At 39.8% G+C, this 13,068-nt stretch overlaps 2 protein-coding genes across 2 annotated transcripts in view; both read right to left on the bottom strand.

Annotated features, from left to right (window-relative positions):
- Positions 1–4,407, bottom strand: part of LOC310951010 (mortality factor 4-like protein 1) — a 19,482-nt gene extending 15,075 nt beyond the window's left edge. The window contains 7 exon segments of the mRNA XM_083919070.1: positions 744–832; positions 1,764–1,766; positions 1,769–1,848; positions 2,125–2,211; positions 2,359–2,426; positions 2,545–2,591; positions 4,271–4,407. Of these exon segments, the coding sequence (XP_083775196.1) occupies positions 744–832; positions 1,764–1,766; positions 1,769–1,848; positions 2,125–2,211; positions 2,359–2,426; positions 2,545–2,591; positions 4,271–4,310 (414 nt within the window). The 5' untranslated portion in view covers positions 4,311–4,407.
- A 7,674-nt stretch (positions 4,408–12,081) lies between these two features.
- Positions 12,082–13,068, bottom strand: LOC310950664 (relaxin-3 receptor 1-like; the record flags this gene model as incomplete). The annotated part of the gene is made up of 1 exon (XM_083918573.1): positions 12,082–13,068. One exon carries the CDS (start codon positions 13,066–13,068, stop codon positions 12,082–12,084), a length of 987 nt encoding a protein of 328 aa, XP_083774699.1.

Below are 13,068 nucleotides of genomic sequence, written 5' to 3'. Positions count from 1 at the left end.
ATTACTGAAAGTAGGACATAATCTGAGGGTATGAAATGATCATTTAAAGTCTGCATCCTTTTATCATAAATTGCTGTGTTCTTGGAAGTAAATCCATCAAATTATCAGATGCTTTGAATGAGAACGTTTGTATGTGCGTTTGGCTCTGAATGGTCCAACAGCCTTTTTAACAGAAAATGCAGTAAAATGAACCTGTTCCCGAAAACTATGACGACGGACGAGAGTCGGAGTGTGAATGAGATCGACACGTGAGGTCGTATTTATTTTTAAACGTGCGACAATTTTCTGACAAACATGGATTGGGTGTTGCTTTAGACTTGCCCTGACACTTTTAAAAACAAAACAAAACGGAAGAGCTTCCTTTTTTCACTCTAGCATTTTCTTAAATGCATGCACCCAATCTGTGCGGTATGTTTGAGTGCATGTATATGTATTTTCAAGTGCTGGTATGCATTGATGTCTCTTTCTTTGCACATTTCTGCTGTTTTATTTCCCTAACATCTCAATATTTCACCACACTGCTCACACCTCAGGAATGAAACTCAGCCTGCAGTCCAATAGAAACATCTCTTGGGTCAAATAATCAGTTGTTTCAATCTATTAATGTACAAAAGCCGGATGATCAAAATGGCTCCTAAAGACTCGCCCTTGTGCATAAACAAAATGCTGTGTTACAAAAGGTTTATGCTATTTAATCAGGTATGCATTTCAAGTCTGAGTTCCCAATAAGCGATGATACATACACTCTCCACAGTGGGATCCACCCGAGCCTTCTTCTTCCGTGGTCCCTGCAGCGTTTCTCCGCTGCTGGTGCCTTCCCCCAGCCCTGGGGCTAAACAAGACACAGATTACAGTTTAGAAATGATGTAGAAAAGTCTGTTAGGTTGTCAAAGTAACTTCTAGTACTCAATGAATCTATAAAAAGTTACCAAAATAGGACTGTGCTCTTAGGAATAATGGCTGAAGAAGTAAACAGCAACTTGGCATGCCAGCTTCAGCCCATTTTATCTGCTACATGGAACTCAATGTCTTTTTTTTCCCCCGGGTGATTTTCACAGCTTCAGTGTGCCTCCGAATTTTACACTTTACTTCACACGTCACACTAAGGAGCACATGTTTGATAAAAGGCTTAATATGAAAAGAGGTTAAGCTTTAAAAAAAAAAAAAAAAAAAACTTTATGTAACACACTTTTTTGACATACATTTCTGGTAAGGATGATAAAATCCGGTCTGCACTGCCAGCATAACCACAAAGCTCAATGCAGAGTACAAACATCATCTAAAGCTCTTTTCCACGTAGTTCCCAGTAAATTAACAAGATAACCTTTCAGGCACATGAACTAATGGGACATCTTCTCCACTTCTTAGATACTTTGGAACTCACTAAATCGGCCGATGAACATTTCATTGTAATACTTAGATGTTACTGTCCCATCCTGGTGACTAAACAAACTGTCCTTTTCTTCCCCTCTGGGTCGTCTCACTTTTTCTCACAAACATACCATGTGAATACTGATCTTAGAGTTAAAGATTATCACATTTGTCGGGTAGTTAAGTTTTCTGAATATTCTATCATTCTCATGCCTGCAAGAAAAGGCATTATACAGTAAGTGACAAAATGATATAACACATGTACCGCGTGGGCCTCCTGCTCAGTGTCGACATTCAGTTAATGCATGCATACGCTACTCCATTCAACAGTTATTTACATGCTGTGTTTACAATATGTTGAACTATTAGCGATGGGAAAACATTATGGACACTTACAGATCAACATTTTTCTGCTGCACAGCAGCAATCTTCTTGCTTGGTGCTAAACCCCTCATCTTTCCCTCAACATAATGGTCCCTGGGGAAGAGAAAACAAGGGAGGATCAGAAAAATATTTTTTCCATGATATTTGTCCATGTACTGTACTATTTTTAATCTTGTAGAGCAAATATTAATACAGTTATGTTCAAAATTTAAATGACAAAGCTCAAGTGACGTTATAAAAGTATCTTTTTTATGTTAAAACTGTTAAAGATTTAACATCAGGGAGGTTTTTTCTCTAACACAGTAACAGATGTCTCACAAACAATACTTATTTGTCATCTTCTCTCTGTGCACAAAAAGGGAAACTTACTGATTGGCCTTTTGAAGCTCTTTTTGTTTCGCAAGGTTGCTGTCCACATATTTGAGAACTCTGCTTTCAGGAACCCATTCATCCCAGCTGAAAAAGAAAGAATGAAAAAAAAAAACAACATTAAAAGCTTTAAACTCAATTACAGTGAAAGTAAAAAGCCCTCACTGATTTCATTCACAGCAGGGGATCTGAAGGGAGCAAGGAAATCAATTATATCCAAACAAAGATGCTCACTTTTTGTTCCATCCGCTGTAATGAATGAAGTATTTAATCAGTTTATCCTTTATGTTGATCTTTACACACTGTAAAAACAAGAAAACACACACACACAGGTATGTATCAATAGTTGGCTCTGTTCTGCAGTCAATAATCAACTAATAAAACACACACATAAAGTTAGAATCATTGGAAAAAACAAACCTTTGCCTCATAAAGCAATGGCCCATGAAAGCACAGGACTCTTTCACCTGTGAGGAGAGAAAAACAAATAAGAGGATTGAGAAGGGGGAAAAAATCTGAATTACCACAAGATACTAAAGTGTAATAAATGATAGACTACCATGAAGATCTTCAGATAGAGTTTGGACTGGTATAATGTGGACAAGCATGGTTTCACTGACTCCTTTGAATGTGTCAGTGACTGTCTGATAAATAAAGGTTTAGCTCAGGGGTCTTCAGCGCTTTTAAGGTCAAGGGCCCCTAAGCTGAAAGAGAGATGAAGCAGGGACCCCCTCCTACAGATACTTTATTAAACTGAGTTGCATATTAAACTGGGCCTGACAGCTAGGGCGGCCTAAACCCCATACACACAGCTTTTTAGAAGAAGAGGAAGTACTTTATTTATTCCGCAACAGGGAAATTGAATTTTTTCACTCTTATTATTAATCATGTTACACACACAGGCCCTAAAAATACACACATGCACAGACAGGACCTATACATGCAATTAAGGAGACATGTTAGAGCGAGGGGGCTGCCAGTGACCGGCGCCCCGAGCAGTTGGGAGTTCGGTGCCTTGCTCAACAGCATCTCCGCAGTGCCCAGGAGATGAACTGGCACCTCTCCAGCCACCAGTCCACGCTCCATACATGGTCCACACAGGGACTTGAACCAGCGACCCTACGGTTCCCAGGAACCCTACGGTTCCCAGCCAAGTCACCTATGGACTGAGCTACTGCTACTGCTACTGGTGCATACACTACTAAGCTATTACAATGCTCATTAGTGATAGACCCATTCATCAGCTGATATAAGCGGTTTTTTTTAGGTGTATCTGTATCGGCCGATGTGGGCTGCTGCGTTCGCCGATAGCTTTTTCCTGGCATTATTTACAGACAGGCGTCCTAAGGAAGATCTGTGCTGTTGGACACACCTTTTTAAAGTTCAATAAACGTTCCTTTTTAAAAAAATTGAGACTCGTAGCATTTGTTATCATCATTGTGTAATTTTTTTATGATGTAAATTAAGGGAGCAAAGGTAATATCGGCTCAAGGAAATCGGCAGTCCTTATCGGTCATCGGCTAAGGCTGATGGGAAAAAAAACAGTATCGGCATCGGCCCTAAAAATATCCATATCGGTCGATTGTTAACATATTCATGTATTTATACATGGTATGTTAATGTAACATACATTGAATCCTTCAGCTCATTTCTGGCTACACTGCCTTTAAGCCAGCAAGCCTATCATCAAGGTTGTGCACATGGAATTATTATTTTTTCACAAATGTATCTTTGCTAATAATACACTGCATTCATGTTAATGTCAATTTTATGTTTTTAGTAAATAGTATCAAGCAATTTGACGGACCGCCTGCAGTAACTGTGAGGACCCCCTGAGTGTCCCGGGACCCTATGTTGAAGACCTCTGGTTTAGCTCACACTTAGCATACACAACAAGCTACCTAGCCGTTAGCCTGGCGTTAACGTCTGTTTTACAGCTTTAGCTTCATTTTAAGGCGATGAGCTTCATTATTAGTCAGTTTGGGTATGTTTTGAATGGATTCCCCGCACATATGGACAATAATAAAGGATCTGTGGCTCTCCCTCCCTGCAGAGAGACACCATTGTCGAGCTGCCGCCTCAACGACAACAACAACAAACCCGCCCCCAGCAGACGTTAACACCCGGGCTTTTTCTCTGTACCGACCTTCTTGAAATTTAGGTTTAGGGTCCTGTTTTGGCGCCATTCACAGACTCAACTGATCGGATCTCTGAATGATCAAATTCGTGCATTGCCAGAGTCCATTTCTTCTTCCAGGCGCAAACACCTCCGACATTGGTGCCAAAGAGCGGAGGAGAAGCAGAGAGTGGCCCCGCCCACCGCCGGGTCACCTGACCACCCTGGAGACCGCGGTGCGTTCAGAGGCTCCTCTAAAACTCGGAAAAAATAAATGTCAGATTATCTGGCAATAAGTGTCCTCTTTGTGGTTTTTTTTTTTATTGAAAAGCAATTAATTTACAGTATCATGACATAGAAAACATGACAATAATACCTTTCAACATGCATAAAAGGTATATTGGATGCAAAGCATAACTTAAACTGTACACAATAAATAAATAAGTAAAAATAAACCTAAATGTCTCCTTTGTGGGTTTGTTTTTTTAATTATTTTTATTGAAAAGCAATTAATTTACAGTATTATGGCATAGAAAACATGACAATAATACCTTTCAACATGCATAAAAGGTATATTGGATGGAAAGCATAATTTAAACTGTACACAATAAATAAATAAGTAATAATAAACCTAAATGTCTCCTTTTGTGGGTTTGTTTTTTTAATTATTTTTATTGAAAAGCAATTAATTTACAGTATCATGACATAGAAAACATGACAATAACGCCTTTCACCATGCATCAATCAAATAATGAATAAATAAGTAAATAATTTTATCCTGTTTACCCTATCATATTTCACACCAGACACAAAAACATAAAAAAGGACAAAAATGGTGTACAGGTCTCTAACAACTAAAGTAGGTAAGAATAGTGGAGACAGATATTGTAAACTAATGTTTTACCGTGGATCCTCATCTTTTCTTTGGAAACCAAAACTGTCTCATTAAAATATAATGTTTATTGGAGCTAAATGATACAGCATGGTAAATTTAAGGCAGAAAAAACGTCCTCTTAAGCTTTTAAATGTGTGTGTGTGTGTGTGTGTGTGTGTGTGTGTGTGTGTGTGTGTGTGTGTGGGTGTGTGTGTGTGTGTGTGTGTGTGTGTGTGTGTGTGTGTGTGTGTGACAACAGACAGAAATAAAGTTGCGTTTACCAGTATTTTGTCGTTTCTCAGTCTTTTCTGGGACGTGATCATGTTCGTTATGTCACAAATTTCTCATGAACTCTGAACTTAGTGAGTGGTCTCATTGTCATGTGAATTTTACATTTGGCATTCTTCTGTGCCAAATTTTTATAGCGGTGAGAGACCACCAAATGGCTCAGATGATTATTTATCAGAGTACATTAGACACCATATTTAGTCGTCTTAAACTGGTGTTTGAGAGTCTCTGCAATATTAAATCCAAATTTAGATACAAGTGCTATTTTTCACTTTTTCCCATCATTGAAAGACAAATGAAGCAAAGACAAGTGGGAATGATTGGGAATACCAAGACGTGCAGTCAGAATGAAAATCACTGCAGCAGCGAGCAGATATAGGTTCAATCTCCTGCAATACACTGTTACAGCATTTGTGCAAAATACTGAAAACCCTGAGCCCCGACAGCTGCAGCAGACATACAACAATGTCTTCATGAATTCCACTCCCAAGCACAATAAACATCTTCTCAACAGGTTAAATCAAGGGTGTCAAACTGATCCAGTAAAGGGCTGTGTGGCTGCAGGTTTTCATTCCAACCAAGCAAGAACACATCGAACACATACTGGATCAGGTTGACACCCCTGGGTTGAATCATGTTTATTCTTTTTCTGGAGAGGGAAGGTCAAGTTAATATGGAAAATATTACTCGTGTCGAGATTATTGATGATGGGTCGCATGAGAAAAGGAAAAGAACCATTTAACATTGTCAAAATGACTCAAGGGAAGCAGAACAAGGATCTCTAAGGCATTTCAGGAATTGGTACAACTGTCAAACAGAGTTTATGAGAATCCTATGACCCTTTAATCGATGATTTACTCCCATTTTACTCTGTATCTCTATTAATGACTCTTTTTCTGGCTCTTGACAGTACTGTACACAAATAATATGAACACATGTGTGTAAAAATAAGTAAAAGGAAAAACAATAAACACAGAAATAAATATAAACCAACATTAATTAATATACAGAGTTTCTATTTGAACTGCATTTGGTGAAAATAGCCCCATGGCTGCATTTTGGCTATTTACACTTGACCCCTCACCCACCGCATTCTGGTATTATTAAGAGAGTACAGTATTGCAGAAGGTATTATGGGTGAGTTGGTTCAATTCAATTCAATTCAATTTTATTTATAGTGCCAAATCATAACAAAAGTTATATCAGAACACTTTACAAACTAGGTAAAGACCGCACTCTATGACTTATTTATGATTTACATAGACGCAACAATTCCCCCGTAGAGTACAGTGGCAACAAAAACCTTCCCAGGAATGTCAGACAGACCCAGCTCTGTGGAGGACGGACATCTGTCTTGATCGTTGGGGGAGGAAGAAAAGGAGGGAGAAAGAGAGAAAAGACGGACAGATTGTCAATCTGTCCGTCTTTTCAGACACAGACAGACTTCCAGTAACTATAATAATATCTATAGTAATGTGAATATGACTTATAAGTTATGGCGGTTAATACAGCAGAATAGTAGAAACAAGAACAGCTAAGGTTATAGATTATAATAGTAGCAGGAAGCGTCCACGATCAGCAGAGACCTGAGAGACAACTAAGCACAAACAACTCCGGGGAAGAAGTTGCATTAGTAACATGCATTGATGAGACATGAATGATACAGACAGAGAGGAGAGAAGCTCAGAGTATCAGGAACAGTATTATCCCCCGGCAGACTAGGCCTATAGCTGCATCATTAAGCAGAACAAAATCAGCTTAAAAATAACAACATTGCTGAGGGCTCGTTAGCCCCGGCTGTAAGCTTTATCAAAAAGGAAACTTTTAAGTTTAGACAGTGTCTGCCTCCCGAATAACACTTGGGAGTTGGTTCCACAGGAGAGGAGCTTGGTAGCTGAAGGCTCTGCCTCCCATTCTACTTTTGGTTGTATACCAGACTCTCCCACGGATGCCCTTGGTTTGAATGTTGCATCAACATTATTTTAAGATTAAGTGACTTCACTTATAATTTCCCAGTTTGGTTAGGGTTAGGCAACAAAACTGGGTGCAAATAGCAACTGCCTAAAATATAAGTATACTCATTTTACTGATAAATAACTGTTCGAATATTATTAAAAAATTATTTGCTTTTGGGATAATTGCTCTGTTTGTGAAATGTACCCATTAAGAGTATTTGTGATATGCAATAAGAACTTAAAGTTACATTCAAAATTGTGTTCTAATGCCTTTCTCCAGAAATTTCACTCATTCCCAGCTTTACTGAGAATAAATTACACTATATCTGTGCAAAACATACGCACATAAAACCAGTGGAGGACAGATTCTGACTCTGAGTACAGTTATTGTTGAAAGACAAACTGTTCCCTGAGCAGATCATAATAGATTGTTATAATATACAGTGTGTTAGTTTGTTAATTATGGCACTCCAAATAGCAGTGCATCTTTATCTAAAAAAAGAACAAAATAAAGACAGAGAACAGGACAAAGTTGTCACATTTACATTAAATTACATTTACATTACATTCATAAATAAATAAGGAACAAACAGAAAGTATTTTAACTCGGCTGGCATCACTGGGAGGTTGTTTATTGCCTTTTCTTTTTTCCCGGTTCAGGTTTATTACAGCAATAACAAGCAGTTGCAATTGGAAGGCATAATGGCACGCTCACTGTGTGCGTTGCAGGAGCAGCTCTTTTTATGTGTCCATAACTGTTGGCAACACATGGGGTTGATTGGAAGGCTGTTTTTACATTCATGTTCTCAGTCTTTGGATGTAGATGCATTTCATTCTGCCTCATAACTTTGCTTTCTCACCACACTCTGTCATAAACAGTTTCACTCCCTCTGCCGTTATCTCTGTAGCCTAACCTTGGACCATCATTTCTTCCTGTGGGGCCCCATTGTTGAACTGAACATTTCTATATAGTGGTGGTGCTTGCTGCCGTGGTCCTACATGACGCTTCCTGCTGCTATTATCACTGTTACTCATATATACTATCACTAGTTTAATAAACTATAAAATTTGTAGCTGTATTGTAGCTGCTATTGCCACTACTCATCATTGATCATGTTTGCCACCATAATTATGATCGTTGTCATATTCTGTCACCTTAGCTGTGCTTGTTTCTACTATTCTGTTGTATTAACTGCCTTAACATATACGTCATATTCACATTACTATAAATATTATAGTTACTGTTAGGCTTTGCTTGCATCTCTGGAAGTGTGTCTGTCCGTCTCTCTCTGTCCATCTCTGTGCCTTTTCTCTCTTTCTCTCTCCTTTTCTTCCTCCCCAACCGGTGCAGACAGATGTCTGTCCTCCACAGAGCTGGGTCTGTCTGACGTTCCTGTCTGTTATAGGGAAGGTTTTTCGTTGCCACCGTACTCTACGGGGGAATTGTTGGGTCTATGTAAATCATAAATAAGTCATTGAGTGTGGTCTTTACCTACTCTGTAAAGTGTCCTGAGATAACTGTTGTTATGATTCGACACTATAAATAAAATTGAATTGAAAAATTGAATTGAATATAGTCTTGTGTTTTTCGATTGAACCTGCAGTGCACTATTGAGCTGAACCTGGTTTTGTGTCACTTGTAACTGTTTTCAGAATCAACTCACAACAAGATCAGTCAGAAGGATCGGATTCGAGCCACACAGCAATGATATTGCTCCACACTCACTGTGAGCAGCTTTAGTAGAGGAGGTCTGATTATGCTTTTGTGTTTTCTCCATAGTGTCAACATTGTGAAGCCAAACTTCACAATACCTGCAGTGTTTCTTTACACATTAAACAACAGCAAAGACAAGAAGCACGCTTTCCAAAATGTCAAAAGATTGTTTTTCAAGGCTTGCTTGGAAATTTGGATTGAGTCTACAGAAGCAGAATCCCAATTTGAATTACCTTAAGGACTTTTATTGTGAATTTTCAATTCAATTAAATTTTATTTGTAGTGCCAAATCATAACAACAGTTATCTCAGGACACAGACTAGGTATAGACCACACTCTATGACTTATTTATGATAAACATAGACCCAACAATTCCCCCGTAGAGTACGGTGGCAACGAAAACCTTCCCTATCACAGGCAGGAACGTCAGACAGACCCAGCTCTGTGGAGGACGGACACCTGTCTTGACCGGTTGGGGAGGAAGAAAAGGAGAGAGAAAGAGAGAAAGAGAGAAAAGACGGACAGATGGACAGAGAGAGACAAAGACAGAGACAGACACACTTCCAGTAACTATAATAATATCCATAGTAATGTGAATATGACTTATATGTTATGGCAGTTAATACAGCAGAATAGTAGAAACAACATTTCAGCATTTCGGACCAACTGGAGACTCTTAACAGACTTCTTGGAGCAGCCTGATAATAAGGAGTTGCAGTAGTCCAGCCTAGAAGTAACAAATGCATGGACTAGTTTTTCTGCATCTTTCGGAGACACAATGTTCCTAATATTTGCAATATTAGGCAGGTGAAAATATCCTTGTTGTTAGTTTTATGTGAGAATCAAAGGACATATCCTGGTGTAAAATAACACCCAGATTCCTTACTGTGGTGCTGGAGGACAACACAACATCATCCTGACTAACAATATCTATAGCTATTGAATTTCGGAGGCCTTAGGGGCCAAGTACAATAACTTCCGTTTTATCTGAGTTTAACATCAGAAAATTGCAGGTCCTCCAGCTTTTTATTTCCTTAACGCACGTTTGAAGTTTAGCTAACTGATGGGTTTCTTCTGGTTTGAAGAATTCAAAAGACATTGAATGTGTTTATCTGTTTCACAGCCGCTCCAGCTTCTAAGTAGCAACCGCAGGTGTTAAGGAAAGAACAGGAATATAACAATATATCCTACATATTCATGTATCTGGATAAATCTCATGAACCTAAAAATAAGGTCATTGTCCACCACCTCGGGGCTGTTGTGGCTCTGTGAGCGGCTTAGAGGCGTAACAGATCTGCCAGGCAGTGTAACGGCTGCTTTGACTCAAGCACAATCAGATATTGTTTGTGAGGAAAATAAACCCACATGACATCATGAGTACACTTTTATTATCACACATCACGGATAGTTTTTTTCTGCATATTTACAACAATTATATTTCTCACATTTTGTGCACAAACTATTGACTTTGACACACACTTACATGTATTACACATTGATTCAAGGGCGTAAAGTGAAGCGAGGGTCTGGGGGCCTCCCCCAGGAAATTTTGAGCATCAAACACTTCATTTCCTGCATTCTGGTGAATGTTTATGCACCAATTTGTGCAAGGCTTTAAGCACCTATTTGACATTGAGGGTAACTATTTTCAATATATGCCTGCCTGTCTGGAGGGAATTTCTGCAGACCCTTTTAAAGCATTTCGAAACAAAAAACGGACATAATTTAAGTATTTTAACATGAAAGGTTGCTGCTATCTACATGGACTTTATTTATTTAGTTGATTAGTCATTTATTTTATGTTTTATTCATGCTGAATGACTTCTTACAAGAAACTTGTGAGCACATCTCAGGTACACACAAGCTTTAAAGTGGTGCTTTTTTGCAAGATCCTTGGTGGAGAAACTCGGTTTTACAGTCAACAAAACTGTATGCATGCTAAGAATTTATGTAATCGAGGACAACTCTAGGTTACACATTGTCCACTGGCAGGATGATCACACCATTACCCACATCTGTCTACTCCCTGGACCTTGTCCCCCTTGAGATCTGGACATCAGAATCAGAAATACTTTAATAATCCCCGGGGGAAAATTATTTTTGTTACACAACTCCAGATCTAAGAACAAAAAATATTATACAGACAAAATATATATTAGAAAAGACTGAAATTGGAATTTACAAAAATCACAACCTGAACAAACCCCCGAACGGTTTGGACTTTTAAATGTAGTTATCGGCAATATATTGCCAAGTAAAAGAAGTCTAATACTTATTGGCATGATTTCTAAGAAGGTATATATGACTCACTTCCTCCTGCCTAACCTGTCATTAATGAACATAGAGACAGTACAGTGTTTGACACTGATTTTACCCAAAGCAGGCAAGCAACGTCAGCTCCACTTGGAAAAATTTTGACATTTTGCACATGGCCTTGAAATTCAGGGTAAACCGGTCATGGCACCTCCTTCACATTTCAAGTGTCCTCAATATAGAGGGGGCGCGTCCCCTGCCCCCCCCCCCCCCCCCCCTAAATATACTTCCATGCACTGGTTACATTATTTGCAAAGTCATTGACAGATGGATGTAAAAAGCTACGTTTCGCCTGTTCAATTGTAATGCGAGCACTAATGCATGGTTAATTATAAAGCGCAATGATGCGCGCAGTCATTAGACTGTAGCTTAGAGACACATAACCCCTAATGGATATTTAACAAGCAACCACAGTGGACATAAGTGAAATATTTTTTTTGTTTTACACACAATTAGCAGTCCCATATGCGTTAAACCACAAAGCAGCTATACGCGAGCTTTTAAAGGTAAGAACTGCTGCTGATGGAAGTTCAACTTTTCCATAAGCATGGAGAAAATAGTAATGATGGTGAATGATGGTTCACATTGTGCTTTCTGACAGGTCTCCTCTCTCACTCCGTGCCTTGTTGCCGCGCGCGCTCGGTGCGTCTTATCACTGTGCCAACACATTAAATCATTCGCAAAGCTCCAAAAACCATTATCCCCTATGAATCAGTCTTCTCAGCTTGTTCACGAACTCCTTCCTCATGAGGCAGTAAATGATCGGGTTCAGGCAGCTGTTGGTGTGAGCCAGACAGACAGTCAGAGGGAACACGTATGTGTGGACTATGTAATACGCGCTGTCCCAGTTTGCAACGTTCAGTTTGACCAGTACACTCCACAAGGTGATGGCGTGGTTCGGCATCCAGCACAGAAAGAAGGACAACACGACGATGGTGATAGATTTTGTAACTTGGGATCTGCGTTTGGGGTTGTTTGTTTTCATACTACGAATGTGGATAAAACGCAGCAGCATTAAGTAGCTGATGGACACGATTGACATTGGCAGTACAAAACCTACGACTATTTTCTGTATGTGATAAACTGCTAACCAGTATTGTCCACCTGGGAACCTCAGCAAACAGAGTTTTTCTCCGGTCACATTGCTGACAGTTGAGAAAATCGACGTGGGCGCAGTCACCAGAGTCGCCAGTGTCCAAATGAATGCGCAGGTCCATTTGGGAGAACATGACTTCGGCTTGGTTCTGTTCTTTATAGCCGAGGCAAGTGACCAGTAGCGGGTCACACTCATGGCAGTGAGAAAAAACACGCTGGCGTACATGTTCATCACGGTGACCGAGAGGATGATTTTGCACATGGCGTCTCCAAACGGCCAGCTGAAGTCCAGCGCGGTGTCCACAGCCCAGAAGGGCAGCGTGAGCACGAACTGCAGGTCCGTCACTGCCAAGGTGAGCACGAATAAGTTCACCGTGGACTTCTTCCTCCCTTGTTTGACCCTGATGAAGAAGAGCACCAGCAGGTTGCCCATCAGACCCGCGGCGCACACAACAGAATAGACAAGGCAGATGAGGACCCTCAGAATCGGGCTCCCGTCAGCTGCCACTTCGATGTCCTCCATGTTGCTGAAGCAGTCCACCTCCACCAGTGACCTGTTCAAACACACGCTCTCATTTTGCTCATTCAT

The sequence above is a fragment of the Echiichthys vipera genome (assembly GCF_963691815.1).
Source record: "Echiichthys vipera genome assembly, chromosome: 1".
NCBI classification, from domain to species: domain Eukaryota; kingdom Metazoa; phylum Chordata; class Actinopteri; order Perciformes; family Trachinidae; genus Echiichthys; species Echiichthys vipera.
This window is presented reverse-complemented; position numbering and strand designations above follow the sequence as displayed.